The sequence below is a fragment of the Lissotriton helveticus genome, chromosome 11 (assembly GCF_964261635.1).
Source record: "Lissotriton helveticus chromosome 11, aLisHel1.1, whole genome shotgun sequence".
NCBI classification, from domain to species: domain Eukaryota; kingdom Metazoa; phylum Chordata; class Amphibia; order Caudata; family Salamandridae; genus Lissotriton; species Lissotriton helveticus.
The window spans coordinates 881,841,210-881,853,925 of NC_136072.1; the positions used below are offsets into that span (position 1 = coordinate 881,841,210).

The 12,716-nt window shown below is 39.6% G+C and overlaps 1 protein-coding gene across 2 annotated transcripts in view; it reads left to right on the forward strand.

Moving 5' to 3' along the window:
- The window catches only part of LOC144792203 (stonustoxin subunit beta-like), a 132,446-nt gene that overhangs the window by 45,123 nt on the left and 74,607 nt on the right, over positions 1–12,716 (forward strand). For both annotated transcript variants that reach the window (XM_078667103.1, XM_078667104.1), the window contains exon 2: positions 9,387–11,411. In XM_078667103.1, coding sequence (XP_078523229.1) covers positions 9,387–11,411 — 2,025 coding nt within the window. The remainder of the gene's footprint in view (positions 1–9,386; positions 11,412–12,716) is intronic.

Genomic DNA, 12,716 nt, shown 5'->3' on the forward strand with positions numbered 1-12,716 from the left:
TAGGAACAGCACGACAACCAAAGGGCAGCTTTACCATTACCAAGTTTGACTTGGGGGTGCCAAGTCAGCCCCAGGACCACCTAGACAGTTAGGTCCCAGCCAGAGTAGGAGGGAAAACCTTTTTTGACCTTGTGTCAAGATCTTACCTGCGTGCCAGAATCGACAGGAACTCCTCAGTCCCTCCTGCAGCTGCCAGTGGGAACAAAAGTTCCACACTCACTCCCACTGGGGGAAAGGGGAATGGGAATAGAAAAAGAGAGACTGCCTTCAGGATCAGGTATTTGCCAAACTCCCAATTCGTTTCTGTTCTGTGTATGTAGATGCACGTTTGTTCTATGCAGGGAGAGGTAATGGAGAGACCTGTAGAGGGAATGGGAGAAAATTACTTCCTCTATCCTACTCTATTCACTCTTGTTCTGACTCATTCCACTCAACTCCTTCATCTACCTGAGTCACTCGTAGGCTTGCTTCTCTCTATGAACTTGTGCTGACCTAATTGCAAGCGTGCTAGTAGAAGCTAAAGTAATCGCACTGTCAGGAATAGAATCAGATAATTGGTGGTGTGAAGATTCACTACAAGTTGACATAAGCTTTTGTACATTTCAAATGTGAAAGTCAATATGAAAGTCAATACAAAATATCCACTGCTTTCTATGTTAGCTCTAATCTTACTGTCCTCTAGAAGTTCCTTCAGCGATAGCGAATGCTTCTTCAGGGATTCGGCTCTTCACGAAAGCTCATTCTCCTCGGAAAATCTTGAGCCACTAAGTTCTTCAAAAATGGGGAATATCCCAGGTGTTTACACACCGCTCCGCTATGGCGGAGACCAAAAATCTGGAATTTACAACTAGGGAAACACTCGCTGAGTGAGCGCAATATCGGAACACTGCTCTTTCTCCTCAGACTACGGTTGAAGTGCGCAGCTCACAGAGCGAGAGTGCCAGAGGCAAAAGACTAGAGCCCTGATGTTGGGTACAATGGCAGCTGCCATCTTGGATCGTCATTTCCTAGTAAGGGAGATTGCAAGCAACAGTCTCCGAAACAGCAAGCAGAGATGGGGATGTCGCCACAACCACTGGGGATACCAGGAATTTTTGCTTCTTCTAAGCTCAGGTGGACTTTCAGAAATGCTGGCAATCGATTTCCTGACACCTTGTAAGGTAGGAGAGTGATCAAGAAGCCTGGTGCAACTAGGGCCTGTAATCTTGAAATGGGGGCTGCTGTGTTATTTTGAAGTAAGGAAAAGATGAAGAAATGCAAAAGGAGGTAGGGGTACTGCAAGAAAATTGTTGGTATTAGGTAGTAGAATTCCTCCAAACACTGACTAGTGCACAGGATAAACCTTGTACCACCAACTCCTCAGTCCATTCCGGAACCTGGGAAAACTCCATATGAATAAGATGGCCCTGCAGGAAGAAGAATTCTGACTTCTGACTTCTGGCTCCTGCAGCAAGAAGGACTCACACACGTACTCACACACTGAAACCTGTTGACACAGAGGAACTGGAATTGCTCTCCAAGAGTCTAGTGGTTGAGCTTGTGCTTATCTGACTCTTGACTCCAAGAGGGCCTAACTGACTAAAGAAGACTGGACCCTGCAGAAGAAGAGAGAGCTCTGATGCCCAGAAGCCTGCCCTGAAAAGATAAGGATTGCCAGTCTGACTGTAATAATCCTTACCAACAGTTGGAGACTACGGGCCTGATTTATTTTTTGGCAAATGAAGTAATCTCCATTGGCCTGGCGGAGGACTTTACTTCTGCCAGGCAGAGACTTCTCCTCCCACCAAATTTATATATGACGGTAAATCTGGCAGTCATTTATGAAGCATTGTCAGGAACCACTGTGATGTTGGTTCCTGTCAATGCAGCTTCTTGTCGGGTACAGGACTCCGTCAGCCAGACAAACCCCTGTTACAAACATTTCCTTTTTTTCCCCAAAAAAACCCCTCTGAAATAGGATTTTGTCTCTTAAAACAAAAAAGAAAATATTCCCTTCGCCATGGGGGTCCTCTCCCATGGTGAGAGGAGCATTTTTTAAATGTAATTGCCCCTAACCACCAAGGTTTTCCTGTTGGTGAAGGGCAGAGAAAACTGACTTGTAATTCCGCCCCCCATCTAAATTAAACGGGTAGAATGACAGGTCAGCCTCTCACGGATCTTACTCCACACGGCCGTCAGAGGGGATTAATTTCAGCAGAGGCAGAGAAGTATCCACCATGATTAACCATAACCCATTTTGACAAAGTATTCTTACTGCCAAGAATAAATTGGGTCAGAAGGTAAAAACTTGGACTGGGATAACCTGCTTTGGGTATTGGACCTTCATTCCATCACAGTAGGCCTGAAATTGAACCTAGAATCTGCTCCACCACAAACTGTTGTTTTACCATAGTGCTTGACTTTTTCTAGACACTTTTTGCCTAAAACCATTAAATATTCACATCTCTGGTTCCCTTTAACCTATTTTGATAGTGTCTTTTTGCTCATTACATTTTTCTATGTTTCAATATTAGTTTGGAAATGTTATTGAGATGTGGCATTTACTTTAAAATTCTTGTCACTGTGTGAACTTGGCACACACATTTCTCGGGAGATTGCTCAGAGGGGTTGAGCAGAGATTCTATCAGAACTGCGTTTAGACCTTATGAGAGTGAGTCTATTGAGTTGGTAGTGGTGCCCTCTTCCTTAATAAGTAACCCCACTTCTGACACAAACTTTAAGGGTTCATCAGAAGATTAACTGGACATACTACATGAGATTATGTTAGAATATTTTGTTTCATTCATTACCATGTTACTATCTAAAGAAGTCTAAAGTGGTATTGTTGGAAACTGGGTTACTGATTGACTGGTGTGTGAGCCCTGGTCAACCAGCAACCACAATCCTAATCAGGGAAAGGCACATGCGAACCCCAAATTAACCTATGCTAACCCCTGGTAGCTTGGCACAGAGCAGTCAGCCTTAACTTAGAGGCAATGTGTAAAGTATTTGTGCAACACTTCAAACAGTGAAAACACCACACAATAAGATCCCACACCAGGTTAGAATAAAAGAGAACAATGTGTTAAATAAAACAAGACAAAAACAACAAAAGTCCAATCAGTAGAACCAAAGTTATGAATTCTTCAAGAATAAAATGCAGTATAGCAACTAAAAGCATAAAGTGCCATGCTGGAATTGTCGGACTGCAATGGAGCGTGGGTCGAATACAGTGCCATATTAGTACCGCTGAAGTTTTAATTTTACCTTTACCTGAAGTTTACCTTTACCGGAACTTTTATGCCAAGAGTCCCCTTTGAGCTGGAGAGGGTGGCGGGCAGCAGAGAAACCTTTGCTGGATGTGGTTGGCATGGCACAAAGAGCTGACTGGGTGTCACGGACGGGCAGAATGAAATTTGCCTTGGCAGTCCTTAACGATGATCGATCCTTGCTGTGCTCACTCTGATTTTCTGTGCCCAGCTCCTCCCTCCCATCCTGCGAGTGATGGCCCATCCAGTCACACCTAGGCTCCCTTTGTGTGTGGGTGTCTAGGAGGGATACACGAAGCCTAACTGCCTACTAGGCAGAATCATGTGACACAAGACAGGCTGCAGGCACCAAAAGTCTAAGGCAAGAAAATGCCATCTTTCTAAAGGTGTTATTTTCAGATTTGTAATTAAAAATCAGACTTCACTATAAGTTAGAATTTTAAGTTAGGATTCATTCCAAAGACATCAAACATGAACCAATCATCTCTTGCTATTTGGTAATTACACTTATAAAATGTAATAAGTGAACTCCAATGTTATCCTAAGGGAAATATGGGCTTTGCAGTGGTGAAAAACAGATTTAAGAGGTTTTTACTACCAGGACATGTAAAACTTAAAAGTACATGTCCAACTTTTTAAAAACACTGCAACCTTCCCTTGGGGCTTCAAGGTCGTACCTTAAGGGTGGCCTATATGTACTAGAAAGACAGGTTTGGACCTTGCATATGGTTTATTTTACCAGGACAAAATGGCATTTCAAACTGCTCACACATGCCCTGCAATGGCTAGCCTTAGATATGTTTACAGTGGTACTTAAGTGGGTGGCCGGTTCACTAGTGGCAATTAATTTACAGGCTTTGGGCACATGTAGTACCACTTTACTAGGGACTTCAAGGTAAATTAAATAGGTCAATTGGGGATAAGTCAATGTTACCATGTTTTAAGCAGAGAGCACAAGCACTTTAGCACAGGTTAACAGTAGTAAAGTGTGCGGAGTCCTAAGGACGGCAAAAACAATGTCAGCATAAACAGGAGGTCTATAGGCAACAACTTAGGTAGAAACCATGCCAAGAATGCCAGGTCTAACATGTAGTATATATATTTTTGTCTTGTATACATTGTGTGAAAAACCAAGATGGCTAAATAAATATAAAAGCCATGAAACTTGAGGAGGGCAATAAAGACTCCATTCGTTACACATTATCATTGCACAATTTTCATTTATAATTTGACATTGTATCTGCTGTGTGCCTTCGTAATATTAACATGTAGGAACATTAAAACACATTCATGAAATGCAACTATTGAGAAACTGAAGCTTCATACATGTGTGCACTAAGGTTCTTTTGAAATGCGTGCATGTGTTCATCATTTACATTTATATTTCAAGTTATATTTGCATTAAGTAAACTTTCATTCTTTATTTTATATTTGCATTTAGTCTGAAAGGTATATATGTGCATGTATAATCCTATAATTGAAATGCACAATAAATGTTTATTTAAAGTTAACCTGACAACAGGCCTTAACCGAAACGTATTTTCCCTTGCCAGTTGTTCTTTTCCTTGCAGGTGTGTTCTCATGAGCTAGTTCGCTAGGAAAAGGAATATTGTTGTTTGTACAGGCTTCTTGATAGTAAGGCCAGAGAAGAGAAATCTTGGCAAGAAACGTGAAAATGTAATGAGCAGATGATGCTTCCTATTCATTGAGTATCAGGAACGGGGGGATGCTTAAAGTTACATTAACTTTCCAAGTTCTGTGGGATGGGAAAGTCTAGTAGTGTTGCAAATGCACAACCGGAGGATTTCAATGATTGGTTCTTGGTGGGGTGGGATGAGATACAACTATTGCTGAAGTGCCTGTTATTTTAATTAATGTTCACAGTGTTAGATTTTATAACAGATTCCCTTAGACTTGAAAGGGTACAGACCTCGCTGCTTCCTTTATTCTTGCAAATGTGAAGCATCATGCTAAACTCTTAAACCAACTCTGGGAGACTTCTACTGGAGTCTTATTATGCTGACACCTTCTTGTACTTACGAATTTTCTTGAGACCTTATTCTAAGAACCATTGTTATTCTAAACTTAGAACTATGATCAGATGAACTTTAAAACTTTATGAGAGAGAATCAGAGTTTCTTTAAGGAACACCTGTTTCTAATTCTAAGTTTCTGTATTGCTGTGGCCGTGATTAATTTGCATCTTATCCTACTGAGACTGAACCGATTGTGATATTTCAGTTTGCCAGCTATAATCTTATATATTTTTAATATTCTCTTGACATGAACATATATTGAATTGTCTATTAACTGGCAATAAAACTATTCAACTTTCATTACTGATTCCCGGTTCTTATTGTGGAGCCAAATGGTTTTCATGAAGATTGAGTTATTTTATCATTGTTAACTCCCTTGTTTAAGATCCATCCAATAAGACATTGTAAATCAATCACCTGCACCCTCTCAAAACCTTTTGCTTGAGTGTTTGCTGGTATGTTTGCCCCTCCCACTGCCCCTCCCACTGATTGGGATATGATCATCGATAGATGTCTCAAAGGCAGGTGCAATGCCTCTCCTCTTTTGGAATATAGATAGCCAAGGCCTATCACATAGATATAAAGTAGCATTAAGCTCAGAAGGTTTCCGGGTAGACTAAAACACGCAAGAGATATGGGGGAGCAGTTGCTAGATCAAAATAGTCATGAGTTGAACTTTTTAATTTGAGACTTGAGGTCCCCCATTAATTCTGGCCTTCTTGGTAGGTAGATGGGGCAAAACGTGGGGCCTTGTTAGCTGCTGTCACATGCAGGGACTGTAGTGCAGGGTAAGCCACTTAAATTAAGAACATACTCTCAGGAGATTGCAGTACTGTCCACTGCACACACCTCCACTACCACGGCACACATATGCTATGTTCACGACTTTGTCCATTGAACTGTGTTTTAAGCATATAATTGTTCCATGGATTACATAGCTTGATGTTTTATTTTTTCTTACTTGAATTGTTCTTTGCACTGTATTTGCATTGTCCGTTAGGAGTGCTCCAGATGAGGGATTGTTAATTCTTTAACCATCAAAGGTAATAATGCCGGGTATCTTGTTTCCCTGTCCAAGGGTGCGAAGTTAACAAGTACTCTACACTGACCAATTAGAATTCCCCGAGAAATGATTGTTTACTGTGTAAGTCATTAGTAAGGGGTTCGATTCCACCTAGAAGCTCCTCATATTGCCTCACATTTTTACCGGGAGATTTTAGCTGCTTTCACCCAAAATATCCAAGTGAAAGTAAACAGATCCGGGGGTTCCCACGTTCCTCATAATTCCGACGGGATCAATCAACAGCTAATTCCAACCTCGTCTCGGTGGACCAGCGTAAATGCACACCCTCTCTTCCATCACTGCATGTCCTGAGTACCAAGTGGGGGAAGCTCATGTTGAGTGTTCTGCAACATTTTTTTTCACTGATGCTGTAACGATGTTTCTACACAACGCTTAAAATACTGGTGTAATAGCTCTTAGCTTTGCCATGGGACTGCATAGGTTCAGCTTTGCAGATTTATTCGATTATGGTACAATTTAACTTCCTGTGTCAAATGTTACGTATGGTAAGGTGTTGTCGTTCTCAAAATCTGCTCACAATTGAACAATTTCTAATGTACCTTGCATTGTCATGCACAAAATATTGCCACGTGGTCAGCAGATGATGGACTCCTGATTTCTCCTTACCCGACACTGCATCTGTTTAACCAACTCCAACAACATTTCCAAGCTGTTAATTCAGGACTACACCTACCAGTGCTTTAGAGTGCACCTTCATTGTATGTACTAAGTAGCAACCGATCACCAACGTGTATTAAATAATTTTGGTTCAGTCAGAATGGTGTTCACCTTAATTAAATCACCTCTTTAAAGTGAAATGGATCACTGAAAGAATATCGATGACACAAATATAGACTTACCAAAATATCGAGTAAAAAATATAGAATGCAAAAATATCGAATCCCTATCTCCAAACAGGTAAGTACAAAAATATCGAACCAAAAATATTGTTGTGAAAAATATAGTTAGTCAAAATATCGAATTTTTAGAAGTAATTGAAAATTAATGAAATAATAAATATGATTAACTTAAACATCCTTAAAATACTTAAATAACCTTAAAATTAATAAATAATTAATGTAACTTAAAAAAACAATTACATTTTTAATACATATATATATCTAAACATAATATTAATAAAAAATATACAATATTTTTACCGTAGGATAGCGGGAGGGTTCAATTTACTATTACCACTCCAGTGAGTGCAACAGTATAGAAAACATTGGATAGCGTAGCAGTAAAAATTACTATTCCCACTCTAGTGAGTGCAACAGTAGGGAAAGCGTTGGATAGCGGGAGAGTAAAAATTACTATTCCCACTCCAGAGAGTGCAACAGTAGGGAAAGCATTGGATAGCGTAGTGGTAAAAATTACTATTCCCACTCCAGAGAGTGCAACAGTAGGGAAAGGGTTGGATAGCGTAGGCATAACATTTACTATTCCCACTCCAGTGAGTGCAAACGTAGGGAAAGCATTGCATTGCGGGAGGGTAAAAATTACTATTCCCACTCCAGAGAGTGCAACAGTAGGGAAAGCGTTGGATAGCGTAGAGGTAAAAATTACTATTCCCACTCCAGTGAGTGCAACAGTAGGGAAAGCATTGGATAGTGTAGGGTTAAAATTACTATTTCCACTCCAATGAGTGCAACAGTAGGGAAGCGTTGGATAGCAGGAGGGTAAAAATTACTATTCCCACTCCAGAGAGTGCAACAGTAGGGAAAGCTTTGGATAGCGTAGGCATAAAATTTACTATTACCACTCTAGTGAGTGCAACAGTAGGTAAAGCATTGGATAGCGGGAGGGTAAAAATTACTATTCACACTCCAGAGAGTGCAACAGTAGGGAAAGCGTTGGATAGCGTAGGGGTAAAAATTACTATTCCCACTCCAGAGAGTGCAACAGTAGGGAAAGTAAATACTTCATATATGAATAAAAATAAATTAAATATTAATACCAATTTATTAAAAAATATTACCTATTAATACAAATTATTTACCAATTAACAATTAATTAATTAACAATTTAAAAAAATTACAACAAAAAACAATACATAAATTAAAATATTAAATTAATTGCAATTAAATTACTTCCCACCCTATTCCCCTATAAACACACAACCCGTAACAGAAAATAAATTAATAAAATTAACATAATTATCAATTAATTAAAATTAATTACCAATTATATTTTAATTAATTACCAATTAAAAATGTAAATAATTAATTCCAAATAAATACCAATAAATACATTAAACATTTTAATTATTTATAATTAAATTACTTCCCACCCTATTCCCCTATAAACCCACAACCCGCTACAGAAAATGAATAAATTAATAAAATTAACATAATTATCAATTAATCAATTAAATAATTATTTAAAATGAATTACCAATTATATTTTAATTAATAACCAATTACCAATTAATTAACTATTAGTTAAAAAAAAATATCAATAAATAAATTAACATATTTAATTAATTATAATTAAATTACATCCCACCCTATTCCCCTATAAACCCACAACCCGCTACAGAATTATTTTACGCAAAAATTAAATACCATAACATTAATTAATTAAAATAAATATACACTTTTCACACATATACTAACACATGAAATACCTTGAAAAAATTGGATATTATTAAAAAATGTATATTAACTTACTTACCACAAATTCGATATTTTTGTTGTCTATATTCTGTCCATTCTATATTTTTGTTGTCTATATTCTGTCCATTCGATATTTTGTCCATTCTATATTTTGGATTCGATATTAATGCTATTCTATTCGATATTTTTGTAGTCTATATTCTGTCCATTCGATATTGTGTCCATTCTATATATTTAAATCGATATTAATGCAAATTGATATTAAAAACCCGATATTTTGAGTGTATACCAAGTGAAATATGTGATCCATCCTCATGTCAGTCGTCCTCATTTGAATCAATTTTTCTGTTAATCACTGCGAAAAGTGGTGAAATCAATCTAAAGTGTTATTAAGCTTTCTTACACTTTATTTTATGTTTTTCCAGGAATGACTCTATGGGACAAAGCCGCCATAAAGAATGATGTGCGTGAATCACTTCAACCAAACACAGAATTTAAAATTGTGGCCTCTGACTCCATGGACGACAAGGCTTCCTCCCTCAATGTTTCTGCTTCTTTGAAGGCTAGTTTTCTTGGTGGTCTGATCGAAGTTGGTGGGTCAGCTAAATACTTGAATGACAGAAAGAAATCCAGAAACCAAGCCCGGGTCACCCTCCAATACTCAGCGACCACAAAGTTTGAACAACTGTCTATGAATCATCTTGGGCCAAAGAACATTCAGTACCCCAGTGTGTTTGATCAGAAGGATGTGACTCATGTTGTCACTGCTGTGTTGTATGGAGCAAAAGCCTTCTTTGTGTTTGATCGTGAGGTGTCTGCCTCTGAGAGTATGCAAGATGTAAAAGGTACCTTACAGATTGCAGTAAAAAGCATACCGAGCTTCTCAATTGAAGGGGAAGGATCACTTCAAATGAATGAGAAAATTAAAGAAAACATGAATACATTCAGCTGCACCTTCTGTGGGGATTTTGCTCTTCCATTCAATCCTGTGACTTACCAAGATGCAATCAGAGCTTTCTCAACTCTTCCATCTCTTGTTGAAAAAAGTTCCATTCCAGTAAAGGTTTGGCTTCATCCAATAAATGACTTTGATTCTAAGCCTTCTCAGATGCTGCGCACACTTAGCGCTGTACTGATCGATAATGTCCAGGATGTGTTGGAGGAACTGAGCTACTTCGACATGGAATGCAATGACTTGCTGAAAGAGCCCGCTGCCACCACCTTCCCTGATGTGAAGCTAAAGATTAAAAACTTCCAAAAGAATTGCATGAACTTCCGCCTGACTTTCCAGAAGGAGGTGGCCAGACTTTTGCCCGCTATCCGTGGAGCCGGAGAAGAGGAAATCGCACTAGTGGACCTGATAGAATCCAAGGAGCAGTCCCCTTTCAGCACTCTGCGACTCACTGAGTTCCTGGAGGCCAAAGAGGAGGAGATTAATTTTGTGAATGCCTACTTAAAAGTGCTGCAAGACATTAAGCTGACACCCACTAGCAGTGAATTAAATCAGGTAAAAATAAATCCGACGGTCGACTGTGTGTTTTCATTCACCTTTACTTCACTGCAGGATGAAGAGCCCTATCTTAATGAGCAAAAACAGTGGCTTCAGATGCAGTTTAAAAAAACATCTGACCCAACACCAGCCAAAGCAGCCATTACCCAAAAGCTCAAACGGTGGTTCAGTGATGAAGACATAATCAGAAAGAGCCGAGTGGCTGTGAAGGCATTCATTGACTTTGAAAAATGGAACCGAACTGTGCCTAATAGGAAGCTTCAGTTCACTGTGTCTTCTCTACAAGATCTCAGTAATCCAGGAGTGTCAATTTACTGGTATGAAGCAGCAAAGATAAAAAGCAGAGCATTTGAGCCACCAACAGCAAACGTTCTGGTTGTCAACACAATGACCCATGATGGTGCCCAGTTCACTATTCCCATATCAAATGAAATCAAAGGATTCAGGGTGGAGTACAGGAGCAGAGAAGAGGATAACTGGACACTGGCAACATCAACCAGCAGCAAGGAGTCTGTCATAGTTACCAGATTAGTTGCAAATTCAGTGTATCAGTTTAGACAATCTGCAGTTTACAATGAGTGGTTCAGCTTTCCCAGCGACAGCACCAACTTCTTGTCTACACGCCCTATTAGCCCACCCAGAAAACTTGACGAAGTTAAGGAGAAAGCTGGAGTTGTCACCCTGAGTTGGCTGGAACCTGCAGTCATTGCAACTGGCTACCGTCTTTCTGAATACAAGATAGAATACAAGGAGCAGGCTGAACAAGCAAGTCTAGATGGGAAAGAGAAATGGATTGAGCAGAAAGTTCCAGATAAATCCTTGAAGAGTTCCATTGATGGGCTGAAGCTTAATACTCCCTACTGTTTCCGAGTGTCTGCCCTCTGTGAGAGTGGCGAAAGAAGTCTTCCAAGTGAAGTGCGAGTCTGCACGGCCACTCAAGGTAAGACCACTGAACACTACTGCCTTTTGGGTACTCTAATATCCCTTTCACAAAACGGTGTTTACTTCTTTAAGCGTCCATATGATTTGTTCACCTGAGAAAATAATTATTCACACCAACATTGCCACTGAAGGATGCAGTATCAAGTCTAGAATTAATCTAAACGTTGCACACATATGTCACGTTATTTTATTCATCATTATTTGTTATGGACTTTATAAAACATGGGCCTAGCCCCAAGGAAACGTCAGGTTCTTTAGAAATGCTTTTTTTGTTACTGAAGCTGGCACTTCTGATACGGCATGGTGGTGTATTTATTGTATCATAGTTTGTGGGTTCCTGTTGGGATTGGTTTACATATATGATATGAGGCAGACGTGGGATCATGTAATTGAAGGCAGTACATTGCACAGATTTGGTTTTTACATTACACATATGTTAATTTTGAGTTACAGTAGTGGGGCCTGATGAAGTTACTAACAGGAAGGACATCCAGCTTGATGTATCCAAAGTTGTCTGGGCAAGTTATCCCCTTTTTAATCGTTTTGTAAAACTTTGGACCAAATGTTGCACCATAAAGCCGAGTTTACTAGCAAAAGGTAAAACCCAAAGGCTTCACAAACAGTTTTTAAAGGGCACTCATTAAGTCTTCTAAAACTTCATTTTCTTCTGAGCAAGCCTAACCATTCCAGGTGTTTGCGAGAGTTTCCTTCTCAAAACATATTTGAAAACATATGAAACCGAATTATGCGGTTTAAATCACTGTTTCGATAAAAAGGTTGTGGCCTTTATAGACAGTTCAACTAATATTGGATTGCAGTTTGAAATTGCCCCAACAATTTGAAGAAGTATAAAGTCATTTCCATAACTTCTATCTTTCACTTATTCCATAGTTCTGACACTCACAAGTAAGCCTGGGTGGAGTTTTTCAGTGCCAGGTGTTTGTCAGCACTGTGAAATCATTGTGAACGGCACCATACACAGCGCAAGAGGGCGCTGCTTCCCAGGGCCGGACTGGTTACCGGGCAGTATGGAATGCTGCTCAGCTGGGGGCTGATTACGGTCATGCAGACCTGCGTGTGATAAACAAAATTTGTTTTGCTTTAATTATTTCGAAGCACACGCAGGTCTCCATGAACGAAATCAACCCCCACCACAGTCAAATCAGCTCCCAGCTTAGCAGCATTCCAAACTGCCCGGTAGTCAGTCCCGCCCTGCTGCTTCCTTTCTGCTGCTCAAGTAGATTTTTACTCGAGCAGTAGCTTTCTCAACGCGAACTGGCGGTTTCTCAACTCCAGCGGCCGC